Source organism: Cricetulus griseus, assembly GCF_003668045.3.
Source record: "Cricetulus griseus strain 17A/GY chromosome 1 unlocalized genomic scaffold, alternate assembly CriGri-PICRH-1.0 chr1_0, whole genome shotgun sequence".
Taxonomy (NCBI): domain Eukaryota; kingdom Metazoa; phylum Chordata; class Mammalia; order Rodentia; family Cricetidae; genus Cricetulus; species Cricetulus griseus.
The window spans coordinates 154,786,466-154,810,448 of NW_023276806.1; the positions used below are offsets into that span (position 1 = coordinate 154,786,466).

At 43.2% G+C, this 23,983-nt stretch overlaps 1 protein-coding gene across 1 annotated transcript in view; it reads right to left on the minus strand.

Moving 5' to 3' along the window:
• Positions 1–3,320: 3,320 nt before the first annotated feature.
• Utp20 (UTP20 small subunit processome component) overlaps positions 3,321–23,983 on the minus strand; it is an 84,358-nt gene continuing 63,695 nt past the window's right edge. Inside the window, exons 44-62 of the mRNA XM_027392579.2 lie at positions 22,653–22,751; positions 21,396–21,563; positions 19,441–19,607; positions 18,496–18,637; positions 17,597–17,713; positions 14,930–15,100; positions 14,637–14,768; positions 13,767–13,877; positions 11,800–11,879; positions 11,377–11,446; positions 11,094–11,276; positions 10,281–10,412; positions 9,655–9,787; positions 8,173–8,360; positions 7,528–7,599; positions 5,931–6,212; positions 5,159–5,285; positions 4,026–4,171; positions 3,321–3,823 (exon numbers count right to left, since the gene is read on the minus strand). Coding sequence (XP_027248380.1) covers positions 3,668–3,823; positions 4,026–4,171; positions 5,159–5,285; positions 5,931–6,212; positions 7,528–7,599; positions 8,173–8,360; positions 9,655–9,787; positions 10,281–10,412; positions 11,094–11,276; positions 11,377–11,446; positions 11,800–11,879; positions 13,767–13,877; positions 14,637–14,768; positions 14,930–15,100; positions 17,597–17,713; positions 18,496–18,637; positions 19,441–19,607; positions 21,396–21,563; positions 22,653–22,751 — 2,676 coding nt within the window. The 3' untranslated portion in view covers positions 3,321–3,667. The remainder of the gene's footprint in view (positions 3,824–4,025; positions 4,172–5,158; positions 5,286–5,930; positions 6,213–7,527; positions 7,600–8,172; positions 8,361–9,654; positions 9,788–10,280; positions 10,413–11,093; positions 11,277–11,376; positions 11,447–11,799; positions 11,880–13,766; positions 13,878–14,636; positions 14,769–14,929; positions 15,101–17,596; positions 17,714–18,495; positions 18,638–19,440; positions 19,608–21,395; positions 21,564–22,652; positions 22,752–23,983) is intronic.

The following is a 23,983-nucleotide window of genomic DNA, read 5'->3' on the forward strand; positions in this document are numbered from 1 at the left end:
TCTTCAGAGGAACTTTCCCAGCCTAATAATCTACCACACACTTAAACAGTGTGACAGTAAGTATAATATGGCCATAGTATTACTAACACTGGGGAGTTCTTTCAAATACAGACGACTGGCATTTAGAAATTAGACACTGGTAGAGAAGACTCTAGCCTTCCCTCCCATATATGGTTATTTTGTTGGGGAAAGTGAAGGAATGCACTTTGCCCCTGAGGAATTTTTATTTTTGGAGCTAGCCCAGGCTGGCCTCAAACTCCCAGTGATCCTCATGTCTGGCTTCCTATAGTGCTGAAATTGTGGCTCCTTATTGTTATGGCCAGCTTGGGACGCATAATCTTTTATGTTTGCTTCTATTTAGTTCAATTTCTTTAAAGTTTTTTTAGGAACCCTTTTCCCCCAGGCACAGTTATTCCCAATACAACAAAACTTTTGATGGGCAAGGATGAATTCTAGTAGCCATATATGTGGACATTCCCTTCCATCAGAATATATTCATACTTGAGGTTGGGGAGGTGGCTCAGTGGGTTAACTGTTTGCTCTGCAAGCCTGAGGGTCACCATTTGATATCCAGCAAGCAAGTAAAAAGCCAGGCATGTCTGTAACCTCAGTGGTGGGGGCCAGTCTTGTAAAATGGCAAGGTCTAGCTCTGAGACCTTTATCTCCGAAAACAAGTGCTAGGAGATGAAACTCAAGTTGACCTCTGACCTTAACCTCTGCACACAGACAAGGGCATCCCTCACACCCTAGCACATACCATGCAACAAAGTCTAAGGTTGAAATAAGATACCTATTGGTCAGGTACACAAGAGGCATGGCAATACATAACTTGTAAGTTTCCTTCTGGTCAATGGCACATAGCTAGAAAATGGTAAAAGAGTAAATTTATTTACACTGAATTACTAGATTTATTCTCAAGGTGCTATAGGTACTCCCTCATGATTCTGAAACACTGGGAAAATAGGGTGTGGCAGGCATATGCTGCCACCTGAATCTGATCATGATTTGGCTGATTAACCACACACAGGCTAGAATAAATCCTGAGTTCCAATGTTTATGTTTACGAAGTAAAACTGAGTACTAGAGAGAGAGAGAGAGTGTGTGTGTGTGTGTGTGTGTGTGTGTGTGTGTGTGTGTAAGCTTGGTAAGGGGACTGGTTTTTGTTTTTTCCAGACAGGTGAGTTCCAATGTTTGTTTACAAAGTAAAACTGAGTACGTGTGTGTGTGTGTGTGTGTGTGTGTGTGTGTGTGTGTGTGTGTGTGTGTAAGCTTGGTAAGGGGACTGGTGGTTTTTGTTGTGTGTGTGTGTGTGTGTGTGTAAGCTTGGTAAGGGGACTGGTGGTTTTTGTTTTGTCCAGACACACAGGTTTCCCTGTGTAGCTTTGGAGCCTGTGTGTGTGTGTGTGTGTGTGTGTGTGTAAGCTTGGTAAGGGGACTGGTGGTTTTTGTTTTGTCCAGACACACAGGTTTCCCTGTGTAGCTTTGGAGCCTGTGTGTGTGTGTGTGTGTGTGTGTGTGTAAGCTTGGTAAGGGGACTGGTGGTTTTTGTTTTGTCCAGACACACAGGTTTCCCTGTGTAGCTTTGGAGCCTGTGTGTGTGTGTGTGTGTGTGTGTGTGTAAGCTTGGTAAGGGGACTGGTGGTTTTTGTTTTGTCCAGACACACAGGTTTCCCTGTGTAGCTTTGGAGCCTGTCCTGGAACTAGCTCTTGTAGACCAGGCTGGTTTTGAACTCACAGAGATCCACCTGCCTCTGCCTCCCGAGTGCTGGGATTAAAGGTGTGCACCACCACAGCCCAGCTAGAGGACTGTTTTGAATCTTGGTTCTACCACCTACATTCCACATCTCCTTAGGTTATCTGCTGAGTCTTGCATCTGTGAAATAGGAACAATTTTGAATGTCAGAGATAGTATCAGAATTAAGATGTATGCCAAGTACTTAAATAAATAGGATGGGTTTTCTGTTCCACAAATATACTGGGCACTGAAGAATATTGCTTCAATGTTGAGTGTGGTGAGTAAATGATAACATGGCTGAACAACTAAAAACAGTTTCCTTTAAATGTGTGAGTCACTATAGACTTAGGTATCTTCAACCTTAGAATCAACTGGTAAAGTTTCAGTGAAAGCATATACAAATTTTTGTTAGTTTGCTTGATTTAAATTGAGGTATTTTCACATAAGCAAAGTATGGGGAGTAACAGGGTGTAAGAACTCATAGCCAGGGTGCAGTTGGTGCAGCGAGGCTAAAGGCAATGATTACCAAACAGCATGATGTCAGTTCTAAGGAGCTGGTACAGCCACTAGCAGCTAACAGTTAAAGTTAAAGATCATTTCTGCGTTTTCTGTGCATTCCTATTTCTTTTGGGACTTTTTCTACATGCTTTATTCATTACGAAGTCTGGAAACAAGCCCTTTAACAGTGGTATATGGAATATGCCATATCCCAGAGTGACCCTCTTCAGGAGACAGGGTTTCTCTGTGTAGCCCTGGCTGTCCTGGAACTCACTCTGCATACCAGGCTGGCCTTGAACTCAGAGGTCTCCCTGTCTCTGCTTCCTGATTACTTGTGTGCGCCACTACTGCCAGCAAAAAAATATTTATTTATTTTTGTGTGTGTGTATGCCATCTTAGTGTAGGAGTCCTCCTGGACCGGAATAGGGCATCGGATGCCCTGGAGTTGGAGTTACACAGCTGTGTGCTGTGTGACATGGTTGCTGGGAACTGAACTTAAGTCCTTTGGGAAGAGCTGCAACTGCTCTTAACCCATGAGCCATTCGGAAGGAAAGCCTGTATCCCTATGGTGAAAATTCTCATGTTCTGCTACTGACAGCACTTTAATGTCTGACAAGCCTTTATTTCATCCTTTTCTAAAAGCATCTTGCTTTGTTGGTTCACTGTCTTCCATGTAAATTTTAGAATTGGCTTTAAATAGCTTAACACAAATTTTTTTTGGGTTTTGCTCACAAATGTAGTCAACCAATGGGATCAACTTAGGAAAATAATAATACTAAATCCATCAGCATGGCTATATCTTTGTTTACACAGATTTCTCAATGCCTTCTGATGAATTCACATATTACAAAAACTTTGTTTTACTTATTCCTAAATTCTACCTTTTGCATACATATGTGCATAAGCATATATACATAAATACACATTTGAGGCAGGGTCTCTCTATGTCCTCCTGAGTGCTAGGATTAAAGGTATGTGCAACCTCACCAGGCTTCCCCCCTATTTTAATGATCTTTTTGTGAAAAAGCTAAGCTTTAAACCAGGTCATTTAGTACTGTATACTTTTTAGACAATGAAGATACAGGAGTAGTATATTAAACATTTTAATTTAAAAAATACAAGTATGATCACATTAAAATATACATTATAAACCTATACCAAAGTTTAACTCATTTTCTTTTGGTTGACATCTGTTCTCATTAGTCCAGCTGGCCTGAAATTCACTATGAAGTCCAGGCGGGCCTCAAACTTTTGGTAATTCTCCTGCCTTAGCCTTCCAAGTGCAATGATTACTGGTATGAAGCCACACCTACCTTCCAAAGTTTAACTTAGAAAATAAAATCTGCTGGGAATTCAGTCCAGTAGAATAAAGCTAGTTCAGGTTTTCACCACAGTTGAGCCAGTGTGAGTTACTGCTATGCACACAGGGACACCTTACTCCACTATTGCTAAGTCTCTCAGGCTGTGGGATTTTTGTCTCTTGGCCTTATAGCCTGGGCGTAGGAACTCTATCTTTCTTTTCTTTGCTTCACTTTTATTTTTATGTTTCTTCAACTTTTTCTTGGCAGCAACATCAGGATTGGTTACAAACTTGAAGAGAAAGCAGAGATCTTTCGTTACTTTTAAGGTACACATTAAAAGAATCCAAAGTAAATACAGAAGCTGTCTGTCATTAATGAAAATCCTTCTCCTCTCCAGCCCTCACCCCCTCCTGGGAACAGTAGCACAGCACACTTCTAGTTAGAGCACTTAGACGTAGGTGGACCAGCCACAGTCACAGCAGCAGACTCACCTCTAGAGCCTTCCTCTTCTTCCGGAGAGCCCTCTTCTCACTAGCCTGTTTCTGTACAGAGGCAAAGGCCAGTGAGAAGCTCTCGAGCCCAACCAGCTTTCTGAGCAATTCTATGATTTCCTGGGACAGATTCTTCAGCAAAGGATCTAATGACACAGAAAAGATGAGAGGCAGTCACACACGTCAAAATAACATTGAAACTCTTGTGGCATCATGAATAGCTCCCATTCATGAATAGTTCCCATTCAGCACAAGTCCATTGGCCTCTGAGCTCCTGAGATGGGAGGGTGTGGCACCTGTAGTGTCCACCTTAGGTAGAACACAACAGGAGACAAGCCTCTAGGAGGTCCCAGCAGGCACCTGGTTGTGAAGAACTTGGCAGCGTCTGGGTTTCCTGCTCAGCTTTGCAGATGTGGAAGAGAAAAGACAACGTTGTTTCTCTAGTCTCCAGTGCATAGTCAGAGCCTAGCTTATGCTCTCTCTCCCATTAAGTTGTATACCAAGTGCCTAATATTCAGAATGGACTTTCCTTTTTTCTTTTTGGTTTTTCGAGACAGGGTTTCTCTATTGCTTTGAAGGTTGTCCTGGAACTCACTCAGTAGACCAGGCTGCTTCGAACTCACAGAGATCTGCCTGCCTCTGCCTCCTAAGTGCTGGGATTAAAGGTGTGTGCCTCCAACGCCCGGCTAGAATCAAATATCACTTCAAGATGAAGTTCAGTGAGCAAAAGATGAATGGGGCTGAACAGCTAAAAACAGTCCTTGGCCGGGCAGTGTGGTGCAAACCTTTAATGCTAGCACTCGGGAGGCAGAGGAAGGAGGATCTCTGTTTGAGGCCAGCCTGGTCTCCAGAGCAAGTTCTAGAACAGCCAGCGCTACATAGAGAAATCCTGTCCCCCAAAACCAAGACATGTAGCCCAGGCCATGAACTTATCAACATCTACCTGCCTCATGCGTCACATACAATACCACCCATTTTTTTGACAGGACTAGAAGCATACAGAAGAAGTTGGTTGAATACAAGGAAGGCAGACAGGAAGGAAGGAAGGAAGGAAGGGGTCATATGCCAGCATTCACAAGAGAAGCCAGGGCTCCAGTGTGCAAGCACTCAGAGGACAAAGGTGGCAGAGTTACCTTGCTCTGAATAGGTGCTGTTGAGTTCCCGAAACAGAGGGGCGATAATCACTGGGAGGTAGGGCTGGACCCGGTCCACTCCAAGATCCACGGCCACTGCACCGAGGAACTTAAAGATGCAGGTTCTCTGAAAGAAGAGATGTTCTCACTTGCAATGTCCCTGGCTCAGCACTCAGTCATGCAAGGACAGGGTTCTTTTGAAAAGCAGAGGTATTTAGAGGCAGATATTGTTGCAGTTCTACGTTCGAATTACAAAATAACAAAGACCTGAAAAGTCTCACCAATAACATAAAAACATTCAACAAGAAACAACAAACTTCAAAACAAATACCCCAAATAAAAATTCCCAAACAAACAAAACATCAGGTGTTGTAGCTTACTCCTATAATAAATCTAGCACTTGGGAGGCTGAGACAGGAGGACTGCTATCAGCACAAGTTTCAGACCAGCTTAAGACATAAAGCAAGCACCAGGGAAATAAGTTAGAGCCTGGGTCAAGAAACCCTGTCATCAAAAACCAGAAAAAACCAAACAAACAAAAAAACCAAACAAACCAAAAAGCCTATATCAAAAGACAAGAGCCAACCATAGTGGCACATGCCTCTGACTCTACAGTACTTGGGAGGTAGAGGTAGACAGATCTTTGTTAATTCCAAGCCTCCCTGGCCTAGCAGAGCTCCAGGCCAGCCAGGGCTACACAGTGAGCTGAGACCCTGTCTCCAACAGCAATGACAACACAAATGAACAACAAAGACTTGTCACCCCATGGCACCTTTAAGGGGTTTCTGGGAGTATAAGCAGCTTCCAGCTTAGCCGTCCGGGTCAGCTTCTGGATCAGCCACAGCAGTGTGGCTGACTTGCTGGGCTCTTCCTTCTCTTCTCTGTCCAACTCCATTTTCCCATCCGTACCAGCCTCATCTTCTGCTGCTTCTCTGGCCAGAGCACCTCCCAATGTGTCCTGTTCTTCCATGCCTTTTGACTCTCCTAGCTTGTTCCCAGAATCAGGTTCCAGTAAATATAAGACTTTTGCTATGAACAACAAGTTCTTAACAACCTTAAAGGGAGGAGAGGGACAGGGGTTAGATTTTGAGACAAGCAAGGCTTGTTGGACCCTAACCTAACATGCAGGAGACAGAACGGTGGGCAGAGCAGCGTCACATTGATGGCTGTGTTTTTAAATTCTTCTCCCATAAAGCATCCAAATTCATTCTCCTGTAACTGTTATCATTTGGCTTAGTTCTGTCTTTAAAAATCAGAAGAGGTAGAACATTTTCCCATGGAATAAGCATTGTTACTTTATCTTGCATTAAGTCTTTGAACCTAATTATACTAATCAGAAATAATACTGATTAGTTGCTTTCTATCCATATTGATTCAAGTTATACCAATATAAAATGTCACTAGTGGTCAACCAGGATTCAACAGTCTTTAGAATTCAATGCCAAGTCTTAATTGTGCCAATCACTGAATGGCTAGCCACTCCTTCCCTGACCCTGCCATAAGTAAAGAATGGCACCATTTACTTTTTAAAGACAGAGTTGAGACTGTGTAGCCCAGGCTGGCCTCACATTGATGGCAACCCTCCCACCTCAGCCTCCCAAGTGCTGGGATTACAGGGTTGAGCTACTATACCAGCTACAGTCGTATTTCATCTATGGAGGCATAGAAACTATTTTTAATGATGGAATGATGTATCTTCTTTTACAGACAGCCAGTTTTTAGGTCAGACTGTGAATGACATGCTTTCTCTTAACTTCCAGGGGTATGGGAAGGACATTCATACCAGGTTTTACTAGAGCACTTAACCCATCAATCAACCCTTTTAAAGCTTCAGTCACAAAGTAGAACTGGTATTTTAAAGTTAAAGATGAAAAGGTCAACAGTCTCCTTACTCCATCATCTTTACTGGGAATGGTGATGAAGCCAAGAGTTATTCCAATATCGACTGCAGAGTCAACTAGACACGAATGTGTAACACACATCCTGGAGTGGATGTTTACATTTTACCAAATACTAAAGCCGGTTCAAAGCGGAAAAAAAGCAAGTAACAGCCAGGCAGTAATGGCACACACCTTTAAACCCAGCGCTCGGGACGCAGAGGCAGGTGGATCTGATTTTGAAACCAGCCTGGTCTACACAGCAAGTTCCAGGACAGTCAGAGCTGTTACACAGAGAAACGCTGTCTTGAAAAAAACCAAACCCAACAACAAAAAAATCAAACCCCTCAAAAAAACCCAACAACAAAAAAACCAAACAACCACCCCCCCCAACCAAAACAAAGACAACAAAAGAAAGGAAATAACAAATGTATATTTATTCTTTGTCTATTGGTAGAACTGCTTCTCTTATACTGGAGACTACACTCTTACCTGTTCTCCTAGGGATTCATCTAAGAATTTGGAATGCAGCTGATGGCATGAAGCCAGAGAGATACTCTTCATCTGTGAAAAGAAATGGACATTAGCAGACAGACAGCACATTTGCTGGTTGTTTAAAACAAAACAACAGTCATACAAAACAGCTGGGTGTGGTGGCACATATCTGAATCAGGAGTACAACAGGGGGTGGAAGCCAGGGGAGCCCTGTGAATTTAAGGCCAGTCTGGGATACACAATGAGTTCCAGAACAACTTTATGTCTCAGTGAGATCTTGTCTCAAAACCAACCACACAAAAACCCCTCAAAACTCCTGATGATCACATGTGCAGCAAGTCATCAGCTGGGTTCTCACGCCCATGGGCCAGTCCTAAGACAGAAGAAACATCTCACAGAGTTTAGAAGTGAAGGACAAGGTTTAGAGAAACTTTTCCTTATAGACATACAGGATAATAACAACAAAAGCTAAGCCAGGTATGGAGGACTTGGGATGCTGAGGCAGAAGGATCACAGTAAATTTCAGGTCAGTTTGATTTTAGGCTATTTAGGGCTACATAGTCACTTAGTCTTAAAAACAAAACAAACAAACAAACAAAAAAACAAACAAACAAAAAAGAAAAAAACAGAAGAAAATGGTACCTTCTGATCAAGGTCACTTGTTAGGAACCTGACTGCTACAGGCTCCGTGGGCTTCTTTTTGGTCTTTTTGTTTTTCCATTTTTGAATGAGCTCTTCTGGTTGGCAAGATGCAAAGAGCAATCCAAAAATCTGGGCTGCTGTGAGCCATACCCAGTTGTGCGGATGTCTGAGGTGAGAGTGTACATGACCTGAAAGAGCAAAATGCATTCTCAGATGGCTCACACTTCTGATTCCCCAGAGATAAACCTGAGTACAGGCATCCATGGAGCCTCTTATGTGCTTAGACTGAAGAACCAAAGAGGGAAATAATAGTCTCTGCTTTCCAGGCCACAGAAGCCAGGGAGAAGTGAGACAGAAAGACACAGGAACCAACTATAAACTAACTCTGTTTGGAGCACTGTCAGGTGCTGAAGAACACACAAAATTCCCAAGTTCCCTGTGACCTGGTGCCACGTGAGTTAGTTTCAGAATGCAGGGAGACAGATGCTGTTGTCAATATATCTTTTAACATCAGTAATGTAAAAATGGACATAGGCACAAACTTAGTCCTAATAATGAAATTGGTGGCTAGAAAATGACCATTTATCTTACTAAATGCTTTCTACCAAGTGTGTGCTATGGTTAGCAATCCTTTAGACACCACAACTGTGAAGCAGAACCGCAGCTTATAAACAAGGAGAGATGTTCCTCCCTGGGAGGGAGGCTGGTGTCACCACCTCACCCAGAGCTCATGCTCCAGCAAGAGGATACAAGGCCACTCACCATCCCCATACCTGGCAAGTAAAGTGACAAGTCTAATGTGACTGTTAACCACAGCATCTGTGTAAAACTACATGCGCTGACTAACCTAAACTTACACGATAAATTACTTTTATTTCAGTCTCACTATCTCTCATCCCCTCTTCCTCCCTCTACATCTTTTTATCAACAAGTCCCCCCAAAGATAATTCTTATCTGCAAGTCACATCTAAACAGAGTTGGGGGAAAGACAGGAAGGAAAGAGGAGGAGGAAGAGCTGGTGGGGTGTGTGTGAAGCAAATCACGCAGCAGCAGCAGAACTGCAACATCTGCCTTTTCAAAACTTGACCCCAATTAGTATCCTTTGTTCCATAAATGAAATATATTAGTGATGAAGAAATACCCCCCAATAACACTGTAGTGTAATAATCTGGTGGGATTCTTTCATTTTTTTCCTTATGGACTTAAAAAAAATCACTTTCTACAGTATTCTCATTCAAATTTCAAGTATTTTCAATAATTCTATCACAACTACTATGTTGATATAAATAAGATACTAGCCGGGCGTTGGTGGCACACGCCTTTAGTCCCACCACTTGGGAGGCAGAAGCAGGCGGATCTCTGTGAGTTTGAGAACAGTCTGGTCTACAAGAGCTAGTTCCAGGATAGCCTCCAAAATCCACAGAGAAACCTTGTCTCAAAAAACAAACAAACAAACAAACAAACAATAAATAAGATACTTACTCCAGATTTTATTCAAAGTCTCCGAGGGCTTGGTGAAGTGAATGATGTTACATTCCTTGATGAGTTTACTTATCAGTGTGAGAAAACCAAACAGCAGGCGATCTGCAGCTTTTTCTTCCACCTCCTCTATGATCTAAACACATGGTGAATGCATGCCAGTTAAGGTAACGCCCCAGAAGTGCCCAATGCACAGGTCTTTCCAGCACGGCCCCCAGGCTTCCCTTCCCAACCCCACCCCCTGCCAGCCTCCTCACCAGATGCCAGCGCAAGTCCACCCTGCAGTTATGATAAGCAAACATGCTTTTGGATATTGCCAGCTGTGCCTTGTCGGGTAAGACACCCTAGCCGAGCACCTCTGATCTTCACACACCATAGAAGATAATTTCTTTTAGAGACAGCATTGCACTGGGCATTTCCACAGCAGGCTGCCCTTGCTTGTTTTGGTGGTGCTGGGGGCTTGGGCATGCTGGCTAAGCCCTTTATCACTTGAAAAAGTTCCAGCTGCACTGAATTCTTGTTTTTATGAATGAAAACTGCATTTTAAATACAGTTCTAGCTACACCAACTTGACCCAAGTGCTTTTTCATACACATTTCCCAACACTTAGTACTTAGCAAATTACTTACATCTTTAAAGTTTTCAGGATTAATCTCCTTTTCAATCACAGGAAGAAGCGTTCCAAGCCTTCTCTCAAAATCAACTCCTTCACTTTCCACGAACAAGCCACAGGTCAGGGCAGCTAGCTGCCTGTTTAATCGCTACCCAGAACAAACCACAACATGACGCAGAATTACAGAAAGAACAGAGACATAAGAGACAGATAGCACGTGCTATCCCTGCTACGCAGGTCCTAGCTTTATGTATATACCTGGGAGTATGTGTGGATGACACTAGATGGGCCGGCCCACGGGAGAGGGAAAAGAGGTTAAGGGAGAGGAACAGGAGGGTAACATAACATCACCTGGAAGTGAAAGGGGGCGGTGCGGGTGGGAAATTTCGTGACAGGGGCCAGAAGAGGTGGAGGGTTAACCAAACCAAGCATGGATGAAACTATCATCTTCAAAAAAGAGAAGAAAATAAATGAAATCACAGCTGAACTCAATAAACGATGGGCCAGCAGTGATGGTGACAGTATTAAGTGGGAAGAGTAATGTAAACTACATCCCGGGAACTGAAGAGCAGAAGTAAAAGCATTGGGACATGCATGCAGCGGATGCGGTGCTTGGTTAACATTAGTAACATCTGCGCACAGCTGGTTTTTCTGTCCTTTTCTGTGGCTCTGCTCTGTGAGACTTCAGGAGCATACTATTAACATAATCACATATCAAGGCTGTCTGGGATGTGCCATCTCATCAGTGTGTATCTAGCATGTATTCGGACATAAACTATGCACCAAAGCTAAGACAGGTCACTGAACTACGACCAAAAGCAACACTAACCTTTTTTGCTTCAAACCAGGAGGTAACCAGACCAAACAGCCAGTCTCTCTTCTCAAGGTTGACCTTGCTGAGCAAGGATTTAATGGCCATGGATGCCATCTTTTTGCACATGGCAGAGTCATCGTTGACCATCATTAGGCAAAGAGGGATGAAGAACATCCCGCAGGTGTCATGGAGCAGTCCCTACAGGAAAACAGGTACTGGTGAGAACACCCAGAATGGAATTGCAGTGGATGCTAACACCACAGAGTCAGGGCTTCTGGGGCCCATGGGTAAACAGTACCTGAGGGAAGGTGTCAAAGAGATAGGCAATCATTTCCAAGGTGGATTCTCTTCCAGTCTCGTGTTCATAACTAGGGCAAGAACATTAGGTGGACTCAGTTCTTGTGATTATTTTAAAATTAAAATATCAGTTTGTCAACTTATGTCTATAATAAAAGTTGGGACCTACTCCACTCCCCTAATGTCAATCATCACATGGATCACCAGGCTGTCATGTGCTTTAGATGTCATTATGTTGGATTTCTCAGAGTCTCCTGAGTAGACTCTGATCAGATGGAGTGCAAAGCATCCGTCAGGGAAGCCAAGAACAGCAGCGCAGCACTCATGAGGAACTGCCTCTACAGTTAGGCTGTCCTTTCATGACAGCTACCACACTAAAGGAAAGAAGACACCCCTCTACTACTATACTTTATAGTGCACTTACTTCAGTTGAGCGAGCATGAATTCCAAGTTTGGTCTCAATTTCTCACCAAGGGGATAGTCAAGGATATATTTCAGGAAAACCTAAGAACAAAACACACAGCTAATTATCTGGATCCTGTCTGTCTAGGTGGGAAGCCTTCCCCTCCCCCTCCATCCCTTCCTCTCGTTCCTTATGAGGAGGCAGACTGAGGCAGGGCTTTGGCCAGCTAGCCAAACACAACCAGCAAGCCATGTCTCCAGGATTCCTCCTGCTAAGGTGCTTTCTGGGACTCACAGGAGGATACACCTTACCCAGAGGAAGAAGTCAGACTTTCCAACTAACTCTAGGCTGACTTGTCCACTAACTAGATCTCTGCCCCTTCCGACTGCCATGTCACTCATTGATGTCGGATCCATGGCAGGTTCTGCCTGCTACTACATGGTTAAAGCTCCAAACCTAAGCCTGCACATCCAGAGCTTCTCTGACAGGTGGTATGGTGTGGTGACCGAGCTGGTTCCCTTGCATATAATAAATGAACACCGAGAGTGAAACTACCACACTTACTAAATACCACCTATGTGCCTAGCACCGTTAACCCTTGGTTACTTCTTTTCATTTCTTTAGGCAGTAGGTGATATAACAAAGTGATAGCACAGAAAGATTAAGTAGCTCACTGGTCCAGACATTAAATTCTTTAAAAATCTATTTAGTATGTGTGTGTGTGTTTGCATATGCATGGAGGTAGGAGGTTAACATGTGGGGGTGCTTTCCTTCCATCAGGTGGGTCCCTGGAATCAAATTCAGATGATCAGGGTTGGCAGCAAGTGCTTTTACTTGCTGAGCCCCTTCTGGCCTGGGAGGCTTCATTTTTAAACCACTAGTACTGAGCCTTAGTTAAACACATGGTGAGAAGGAAGGCACACCCTTAACTTTCAGAGCCTGCTTTTTCCTAACGCTAAAACAGAGCTGCTAGATGCCTACACTAGGCTGTGTAGATTGTGTAAAGTGGTTGAGTTGAATAAAGTGCTGTGTACAGCCCAGTCTGGAGTCACTACGTACTCCTTATCACAGCAAATGAGGGCAGATCACAAGTCAAACTGAAGATCAGAGATCATGTCTGACAGGGAGGGAGTTCTTCTGAATCAAGAAATGGGATCTTTGTACATAGTAATTCCAAAGTGGGCTGTATACAGCACGTTATTTATTCCAACTCAACCACTTAATAGCAGCTGGCCCTCCACTCTGTGGTCACGTGATTTTCTGCTTCCTCTCTTCCACCCTGGTCTCTGCAGCAGCTAAACCACCCCTGTGCAAAACTGCAACTCTGACGTCCACCTCTTGGGTATGGTACGTGGTGCTCTTAAAAGATTAGAGATGGACAGATGTATAAGCAAATTTAATCATGTCACTCCTCTGTCTAAGGATTATAATGGCTGCTTACTGTTCCTAGAACAAAGCCCTGCATTAAAAATTATATTTTATTGTAGTGTGTGTGTGTGTGTGTGTGTGTGTGTGTATTGTGTGTCACAGAATGTGTATGGAGGTCAGAGGATGGCTGGCAGGAGCTGGTTCTCTCTTCTCATCACGTTGGTTCTGGGGACTAAACACAGGCCATCAGGCTTGGCTGTCAGCACGTTTACCCACTGAGCTCTCACCAGCCTAAAAGCCCTTCATCTTTAACCAGACCACAGGTCCTGCCTAGCCACCCATGCTTCACTCTCAAGTAAGCTCAGCTCCTGCTCACCCCAAAGGTTACTTTCTGAAGGCATGCATCTACTGCTCCTTCACCTTTTCTTCAGATTTCGGTTTATATGGCAGTCCTCAGGAAGGCTTTCCTGACCTCCTGCCCTAGAAGCTCCAGTCTCAGAACACAGCAATAACATCATAAAAAGTAGCCTTCAGAATCCAGTCAGAGGGTGGCCTCTCTAACTATAAAAGCCAAAGCTGGCAGGTGTGGCCCAACCTTTACTACAGTACTTTCTACGCACCTGTCTGCACTGCACCCTGGCAGGCTCATTTTGTGCAGAAATTGCCAACTTGGATACTTTCCGCATGATATCGTCAATTTCCGGGACCAATAATTTTCTTGATAAGATAGCCTAAAATGTAAAGGGAAAAGACATACAAATTCCATCCGCAGATGGACATAAGTAGGCGTGATGTTAAAGCAGTCACAGCAGTTTGTAAACACAATGAAAATACCCAAAAGAAAAATTATATATCTAAAAGGATTAAAATGGAAAACTTTAAATTATGTAGTAGTTCATCAAATTAAGAACACCAACAAAAAGACCCTCCACTATGAAAAACAAGAGCACCTGAATCTGTCCAGTGCTCCCCAAGATAGGGTGAGTATGCATGTATGTACACTTGTGTGTGCATATGTATGCATGTATGCAATGTTAGCATTGCACCCAAGGCCTTCCCCACCTTAGGTAAGTATTTTATCATTGAGACAAATCCCCAGCCCCTCTGGGAAGATTACTATAGACCTCATGTTTCAATACTATATTAAGGGCTGGAGAGATGGCTTAGAGATTAAGAGCGTTGACTACTCTTCCACAGGTCTTCAGTTCAAGTCCCAGCAACCACATGGCAATTCACAACTGCCTATAACCATGGTCCCATGGGATCCAATGCTCTCTTCTGGTGTGAAGACATACATGCAGATAAAATAGCCATATACATAAACAAATATTTCTTTTTAAAAAATACTGTATTATCTTGCATCTATCAAAAATCATAATAATTATTATTAATTATTTAATTCCAGAAGTTCAAGTAGTATGCTCCATATGATTCTAAGGACCTAATATGCGCACATAAATGACCAAAACCAACATCTGGCAACATCATACCTTGAGAAGACCAAATGCAGTGGCTTGTCTTGTTGTATCATAAATGTCTTCCTCAGCATATGCCAGGAGAACCTGAAGTTGTTTCTCAGTTATCTGGTATGACTTGACTTTCTTGACAACGATGGTCACACACTGTAAGTCACAACAGTGAAATCAGCAGCAGCCACCCCAAAGGGTGAGGCTCTGATGAAAGGAAAAGGGCTTCTCAACAACAACTTAGGAAACAAATCTGACCAAAAGATGTGCTGTGATCCCAGTCCTGGCTCTCTCTAAGGGTAACTGTTTCCTCTCACCTTGAAACAATTCACCACCAGGTGGAAGTTCTGGCCCCGGGCAGCCCCCAGTCTTGCATAGTTCTTCAGCAAGAGGAAAAGGTGCTTCGTCAGCTGTCCTGCTTTGCTTTCTATGGAAGGCAGAGGGAACCGCAAGACCCAGATCAGGCACTGCAAAGAGCCTGTGATCACCTGAGAAAACAGAATGCAGAACTGACTCAGGAAGGACACGGGCAAGGAGAGATGAATAAGTAACAAACTGTGCTGAGCCTACAATGGGAGAATTATCCACAAAATAGGTTTCCTAGTTCTTGAACTTTTTTTTTTTTTTTTTTTCAGAATTATCTATGTTATGTGTAAGTGAAGAGTATTAGACCCTCTGGAGCTAGAGTCACAGCTGGTTGTGACCCATGTGGGCACAGGGACAGATCTGGGTCCTCTGTAAGAGCAGTACTCTTAACTGCTGAGCCATCTCTCCAGCCCCAAGTCACTTGTTCCTTGCTGTAGAAGACATGACTTTCTGACAGGGCAACTGAAGGCAGATCATAAGTAAAAACAAAGGTGCTCACTTGCCAAGTTCTTGAGGATTTGTATAGACCAGACAATTTCTGGACTTTTTTCTTAAAAATTCATTTAAAATGACTTTCTATTTTTCTATAATGACATCCAATGCAACCCATCTTTACTAAGTTTGTTTTCTATAAACAAAGCACTCTACTTGGTGGGAATCATTAGAGCTGCTGCCACCACAATATGGTGTGGGAATTTTGATCTCACACTGTGATACATCAAGACTGTTAAATAACGTTTACCTTGAATCGGGGGTGGGGCTAGCAACTAGATGACCAGAACTGGCAATAGAGACACCAGCAATTTGGATAGAGAAAGACACAGAGGAAGAAAAGGGTGGGAGCTTGAGTGTGGTCTTCCTTTTTTGGTTTGGGGACAAGTGAAGAGACATGTGTCTTGTTGGGTATCCAGCCAAAGCAAGGTCAGCTGGTTGCTTCTCGGCCCCCACATCTGGCTTCCAAGTCTTTGTTGGTAAATAGAACAATAGAGACTTAGCATCAAAACCAGGGCCTTTCATAAGCTAGGTAAATGTTTTGCCACTGATGTACATTCCCAGTAGATTACTGGGCGTTATAAATACAAAGATAGCCATGGTGGTGCAAGAGTCTGCAATCCCAGCACTTGGGAGGCTGAGGCAGGGAGATCTTGAGTTTAAGGCCAGACTAGGCTACATAGTTAAGAGTCTGTTTCAAAAACCCTATAAAAATAGGGCTGGAGAGATGGCTCAGAGGTTAAGAGCACTGGTTGTTCTTCCAGAGGACCTGAGTTCAATTCCCAGCACCCACATGGCAGCTCACACCTGTCGGTAATTCCAGTTCTAAAGGACCTGACATCTTCATGGAGACATTCATGCAGGCAAAACACCAATGCACATAAAAATAAATAAACTTAAAACAAAAACAAAACAACCCCCCCAAATAAATACACATATAACTTCTGTGTTGTGAAGAGACAACTGGCTCAAAATTAGGCCTAAGAACAAGTACCATTTAATATAGTTAAGAACAAGGATAAAGAACGTGCTGTACTCATGATTACAGACAGATTTCCTAAATTCCCAAGGTCAGCTATCTCTACAATACCTGATACACTCCCTCTAGCACCATGGCACTCTCACTGGGCTGGATTATGAAGAGAAAGAGCCTGGTTGCTGGTAGTATTCGCACTCAAGAGGCGGAGGTGGGTGGATCTCTGTGAGTTTAAGACCAGCCTGGTCTACAGAGTGAGTTCCAGGACAGGCTCCAAAGCTACACAAAGAAAACCTGTCTCCAAAAACTAAAAAGAGCCTGGTCAAATGAAAGTTCTGGGCTTAATTCTGTGCTTTTTAAGTGATGGCCTGTGTGGTGGAGTCTGGCAGATAGAGATTCATCACCTAGATCATGACTAACTGTCAGTCCTAGCTTCCTCGTTAAAATCTGCCTTGAGCTGGAAACAAAACTCAGTGGCATAGCACTTGTCTAGTGTGCACAAAGACTTATGTTCATTAAAAGAAAAGTCTGGGGCCTGGAGATACAGTTTGCTGCTCTTCAGAGGACCCAAGTTTGGTTCCTAGACCTACATCAAATAGCTGACAACTGCCTGTAAGTAACACTAGCATTTCAGGAGATCCAATGCCCTTTGCTGGCTTCCTTGAACATTCAGATGCATATATGCAGACATATAAATAAAAATAAGATAAATATATAAAAAGAGAAAAAAAATCTACCTCAGAAATTTGGAGGGTTAGGAATGAAGTCAATAACATAATGACAATGGCAACCATGATAAAGATGAAGACCAGTGGCCTAGGAACATCACTGAAGGTGTTTTGAGAATCAAATTAGATAACCTGGGATATCCAAAGAAACAGGACTTTGTGTGTGGTATGACTTGTATGTACATGTTGGGACCTGAACTCAGGTCCTAATGCTCACACGCCATGAGCTTTTCTAACAGAACCTTCTTCCTAGCCTCCCAGTGGTTATTTTCAATGAAGCAGACAGTAATGGTTGTGCCAAAATCTCTTTATAAATTTGGTCATCTCAAGAATTGAAAGTTCCGGAGGTAAGTTCCAGTATTCCACGTAGTGCAGCCCTTGTGAAGGATCAGATAATCCAACACAAACCAATACTCACTCACCTTCACATCCCTGGCACCCAGGCAGTTTATGAGGAGTGACACAAAAGGGTCCAACATCTCCAGCACATGCTCACTAGAAGACTTGATCTTGGAAGTCTTTAGACTCAGATGCAGCAGCTAAAAGGTTTCAAGAAGATATTTTACATTATTTCACTATAATACCAGGTGACTGATGTAAAGGAAGTGACTTGTAAAGATGAATATAACATTTAAGAAAACAAAAAAATCTAAGCGAGTGTCAGAAAGTCAAGTGCACGGGAACTCAGCCTGAAGCTGAGATGCTATTCACCAAATGACCAGTAGGCATCTGCTAGGGTTCCAGGCACTGGCCCGGGATGCAGGGCACAGGCATGACCAGGACAGATGTAGTCCCTGTCCTGAGGGCTCTTATTGAGGAACAGACTCAAAGAGAGTGAGGTGACTTTAAAATCGAAAGAAGCTAGCTTCACTGAATACATGTTGGGATGGTGCAGTAGGAACCAGGAGCCTTGTATCCCAAAAGGACCAGGAAAAATGTGAGCCACAGGAACTAAAATGATCAGATTTTTAAAAATCTCTTCACCTAAGGAAAAACAAATACAGTGATACTCTATAATAGACAATCATCAAAGTGGCCAAGAGTGGTGGTGCTTGCCTGTTAGCCCAGCACTTAGGAGGCAGAGGCAGAGGCAGAGGCAGGCAGACAGCTGCAAAGTCTCAGGCCAGCCTGGTCTACACAGACAGACCCAGGCCATCCTGGTCTGACACAGTATTAGACATATTGGTAGAGACAAATAGGAACTTAACAAACACACCCTTCAACGTTTCTGTATTAATTCATGGTGCAGCATTTCCACAGAGGTGAGTGGAGTGGCACCTGAGATTCTGTAGATGATTAAACAGGAAACAAGGTGTCTTACCCGAAGCCCAGACTCGATGAATATGTGCATGTTGGTTTTCTTGCTCACAACAGCTTTTGGCCCACCTCGAACTGGAGTTGGGGGGAGCAGGAGGCAGCTCTGGGGTGGTAGTCGTGCATCAGGTGCAGGGGCTGCTGGCTTTCTGTCAATCAATCACAATGGAAAAAAGAGAAAAAGCATTGTCATCTGCCTCAGAGAAGTACTGCAGGTGACCTCGTGGAGACCTGAGTGGCACCGACAAGGCCCAGTTCTAGCTTTGTCTCCTCCCTTCCTGCAGACGATGGAGGGCTGACCAGGGTTACAGCAATCCCTAGCTACAGAGGTCAGCCTAATGAATGGATCTGAATGAAGATGGACAGCAAGAGGATGCTTGGGGTTGCAATCTGAAAATAAATGCCAAGGTCTCTTTTCAGAACACAGAGCAAAATCCAAAGAAAGTACATGAGACATTTTCAGATCACTTCATCAGAACAACAGGAATATATTTCAAATCTATCCTTCCATTCAGTAAATGTTTAAAATAAAACTGGCACCAGAGAATGGTACAAAAACAATTCGCTGCTGTCTTTCAAGCCACCTCATTAAGACAAAAACAATCTTTCCTATTTTTTTTTTTTCTGAGACAGGGTCTGTGTAGCCTTGGGTGTCTGGAACTCACTATATATGTAGCCCAGGCTGGCCTTGAATTCACAGAGATCCCCTGCCTCTGCTTCCCGAGTGCTGGGGTTAAAGACATGCACCACTACACATAACAAAAATCAATCCTAAATTGAAATTATCACTTGGAAGGTTCTCAGTTCAAACAGCACAAATTTTTCTATCTACCTCCTGAGGACTGGGATTGCAGGCGTCCAGTGATGCACCCAGCTTACTCTTCCTTTCACATCACATCAGAGTATTAAACCAACGCACTTAAGAGACGATGACCGTTTCCTCTTAACTTACTTTTCCTTTTCTGTTAGCAGCGGCAGATTTTCACTGACCAAACCATAGCTGAGCAGAAGAAGAGATTCTGCTGTCATGTCTGGATTCACAATTAATCCTGCTATAATTCGGCGCAAGGTTTCATGAACTTTCCGGGCAAGTTTTAAACTTGTGGTGTTTTGTAGGATCTAAATGAGCAAACAGAATGACATACAGATAAACACAGCCAGGCTTGCACTTGCTGTAATGGCTCTTCCACATATTGGCTTCCTTGTGTGTTCTTAGAATATACAGTACCACATCTTCAAATAGATATCACACATAATAGTCAGAACCTATGAACTGATGTTTCCAAAAGAAAACAATCTACAAAGCTGACTGAATAATTAGATCCCCAGTGGTTGTGGAAAGCTAGAATGTTGCAGGCCCAGAAACAAATAATCTCAGGCTATTCTACCTCACAAATGGCCACTTTTGTGCACCCCCGTGTGTGAGCCAACATCTTCATGGTTATCTAGTAAACCCTTTTGGGAACATAGGACATACCTCCAGCTTCCACCAAGACAAGGCTAAGATAACATGGGATTACTGCAAAGACTCTCTGCTTTTTTGTAACTGACCTATCCAATGTTTTCACAGTACACTTTATTTATTTATTTATTTATTTATTTATTTATTTATTTATTTATGGGATAGGGTTTTTCTGTGTAGCTCTGGTGGTCCTGGAACTCACTTTGTGGATCAGGCTGCCTTTGAACTCAGAGATCTGCCTGCCTCTGGCCCTGAGTGCTGGGATTAAAGTCAGGCAACACCTGGCCAATTCCACAATGTATTTTTAAAACATCTTGAATTATTACTTTGTTTCTTCATTAATCTATTACCATGCTGAAACATGGTATTTGGGGTACCACAAATTCATGGTCACTCATGTTTGGCTTCAGAATAATATAGATCCCTTTGAGGGGAGAGATGTGTTTTTCTGACAGCCTTAACTCTAGAGACAATTATTGTGAGCAGTTTCTTTGCTTCTGTATTCCTTCCATTCCTGTGACCTCCTTTCCTGTTGGTGAGGCTCAGGGCTGAACTGTGGGTAGGTATCATCTGCCAAGTACACTGCTGGGGGTGATGGTGGGTACACACACATACACATGCACGCACGCACGCACGCACCAATAAAATGCACAGTTGCTATAGTAAAAGAAGCCACGTGAATTAAGAACTTCGATGGCCAGGCTCTAGGACAAACTCAAAGGAACTTAATGGGAGGGAATTTGGGATCATCATCACCCTCAGCAAAACAGCCAGCACTTCACTGCATGAGACCCTTTCCACCTCAAATATACCCAACATTCTTAGGTCAGTGTCAGACAAAACCATGTGCACTCCAGGGACAGGATTACCTACCACCAAGACTTCTGGAAACAGAGAAACCAGTTACTCTACATAGCACTTTTTGCTCTAGTTTTAGTACACACAGCTGTAATAAAGTGACTCAACAACATTATTGAGTGGCTATTACTTAAACGGGCATGGGCAGCAGTAAGAAAGTGAGTAAATTGGAGTCTCTGTTCTGTATGGGGCAAAAAGAAACAGTGGAAAGCACATGAGCTTTGAATTAGACTAGTCTAGGACTGAGTTTCTATACCATGTTCCTTCCTACCTCCCAAGGCTGAAGTTTCTACCTGTAACCATGCTTAGAACACTTTTACTTTTTATTTTATGTGTGTGAGTGTTTTTCCTGCATGCATGCTTGTATGTTCCTGGTGACCTCAGAGGCCAGAAGAAGGTGTCAGATCCTGCTATGCAATAATCCTTCTATCACTGCCATTGGTTTAATAAACAAGCTGATGGCCCAATAGTTAAACAGGATAAAGTTAGGCAGAAAAGTCAAACTGAGAATGATGGGAGGAGGAAGGACAGAGCCACCAGCCTGAGCTATGGGCTGAATATTTGTAAAATCTCACTCAGGTCCTTACCTCTTTTAATGGAAGAATAAGTTTTGTCACCTGGTCTTTTCCGACAAACTTGCCCAGGATTTCATATGAATCGTAACTCTTGCTCCTTCGAGCCTCCATAACTTTGGACAGAATCTGCTTTACTTCCTTTTCTTCAGCAAGGGCACCAAACAATTCATGGTTAAAAATCTTTGAAAGAAAGGACAAATGGCAGATGAGCACTTAGCAAGCACACCCTAACAAGAAGTCTGTGACAGTACACCACAGGACCCAACCAAAGTTAGACTGGATTGCCAAGGAGATGGGAAGAGCTTCTGTTAGATCTCACACATTTTCAGGTCAGAAACACAAGAAACAACATACAGAGCAACATGCTGAGACCCATAAGATCTCATAATTGCAACTTAATTATGGAAATCCTACCTCCCAAATCTTTTAAATTATTTAACTTCAAAAGTTAAGTAGCCAGGCATTAGTGGCACACGCCTTTAATTCCAGCACTGGGGAGTCAGAGGCAGGCAGATCTCTGTGAGTTCGAGACCAGCCTGGTCTACAAAAGCTAGTTCCAGAACAGGCTCCAAAGCCACAGATAAACCCTGTCTCGAAAAACCAAGAAAAAAAAAAGTTAAGTATTCCTTTTTATTATTAGAAAGCTCTGATTGAACATGCTTTTAGCTTTTCAACAAATCCATGACATAGCTCTGATTACTCCTTTAACATGGATTATTGGAGATAACTGGAAATTTTCATTCATTTCAAAAGCTGTTGGCATGCAATGCCAACTCTCTTTTGAAAAAGAAAGGTTAAACCAACTAAGAGACACTAGCAAAGGCAGGATGCCTACTGCAATGAAGTTGTAGGCTTTCCAACGAACTTCTGCTAATCCAAAACATAAAGATAGTAAATTTGCCAGGCAGTGGTGCACTCAGGAGGAAGAGGCAGGCAGATCTCTGTGAGTTCGAGGCCAGCCTGGTCTACAGACTGAGTTCCAGGACAGGCTTCAAAGCTACACAGAGAAACCCTGTCTCGAGAAAAAAAAAAGACAGTAAATTCTCTGTGTGTGTGTATATGCTCGAGCATGCATGTGCTCATGAGCTCATGCATGTGTACGGAGGTTAAACCCAGAGAGAGTCTTCTACATACTAAATAGCCACCACCACTCAGTGAAACATTACGTTCTATTTTCATTTTTATAGTTTATTTTTATTTCTTGTTTGTGAACTGTTAAAATGGCCATTCCCACTTATGGAAAGCAGAATTGTATTCTGTGACTCTTACCTCAGTCATTATTTGTAGACAAGGGTCTAAATCCCCAACTTGCAGCTTGTTGGTGAGGCCTTGCAGCAATGTGTAAACAGTGAAAGTGAGCACGTGGACCTAAGCGAGATACACAGTCAGAATGCAAATGGCTAAGAGACCCACAGGTGAGGGCGCTGTCCATAACTCAAGAGTTCTGTCTTAGTTATTGCTCAGAGCGGTGTGGGGACATGCTACCACATGTCACCACTGAGGGCCCTTTGACAGAAGGATGGCTTTGCACAGATACACTGTGTTCAGAAATACAATGTATGCTTAGGTACTCGCCATTTACGATGTTGAGACACTCAGATACACATGCACAAACTCCTGAGAAATAGACCAAAGTCTTTAAAGCAGCCGGGAAAGACATGTTACCAAGAAGGGAACAAACAAAATAGCTCACCACAAAGGATGGACAGTGCTTTGCAAACAAATATCTGCTGGGCGGTGGTGGTGCACACCTTTAATCCCAGCACTCAGGAGGCAGAGGCAGCCGGATCTCTGTGAGTTGGAGACCAGCCTGGTCTACAACAGCTAGTTCCAGGACAGCCTCCAAAGCCACAGACAAACCCCGTCTCAAAAAACCCAAAAAAAAAAACCCCAAAAACCAAAAAACACACAAAAAAACAAAAACCAAAAAAAAACCCAAATACCCGTGAAGGTAGAATTCCATATTCAGTAGTGATACCCTTCTCGGGTATGAAGATGAGATAAAGGCCTCCCAGAAGAAGGGAGTGAGAACCCGCTGCCTCCAGCCCCATACTCCACATGCTTGCTAACGGGGGGGCGTTCTTCAGAGTGAAGGGAGAAGAAACAGACACACCTAGCAACTTGGAAGTGAAGAAGAAGCAATGGCAACCTCTAGGGTAGGTTACTTTCCACCTTTGCCTGTTTTTCATATGTATGTGACTATTAAAAACAAAGTTACAGCATTACCCTATGAAATTCCCAGTCCTCAAAGACAGAAGCAACTATAACATAGCAGGGGCAGGGGAGAGGACCCACACAGTGGCAAGTTTCTACACTTCACTTGCAGTGGTAAAATACTCATCTTCATAAACATTTATGCTTTTCTCTAGAGCATGCTGGCGAAACAGCCACATAAAAAAGGAATACTGGAATTTTACTCAGAACAGGATCCTTAACTGCAGAACTCTTGGAGGAGTAATTGAACGCACTGTAAAGCTTCCTAAACTTGACCCGAGGATCCTAGTAGATATAGGTTCTATAGGCAAGAGTGGGTCGGCTCTAGTTTGCATCAGCTCCTGCGTGCCATTGTCCAGGCTCTCACTTGTGGCTATGCAATGCAG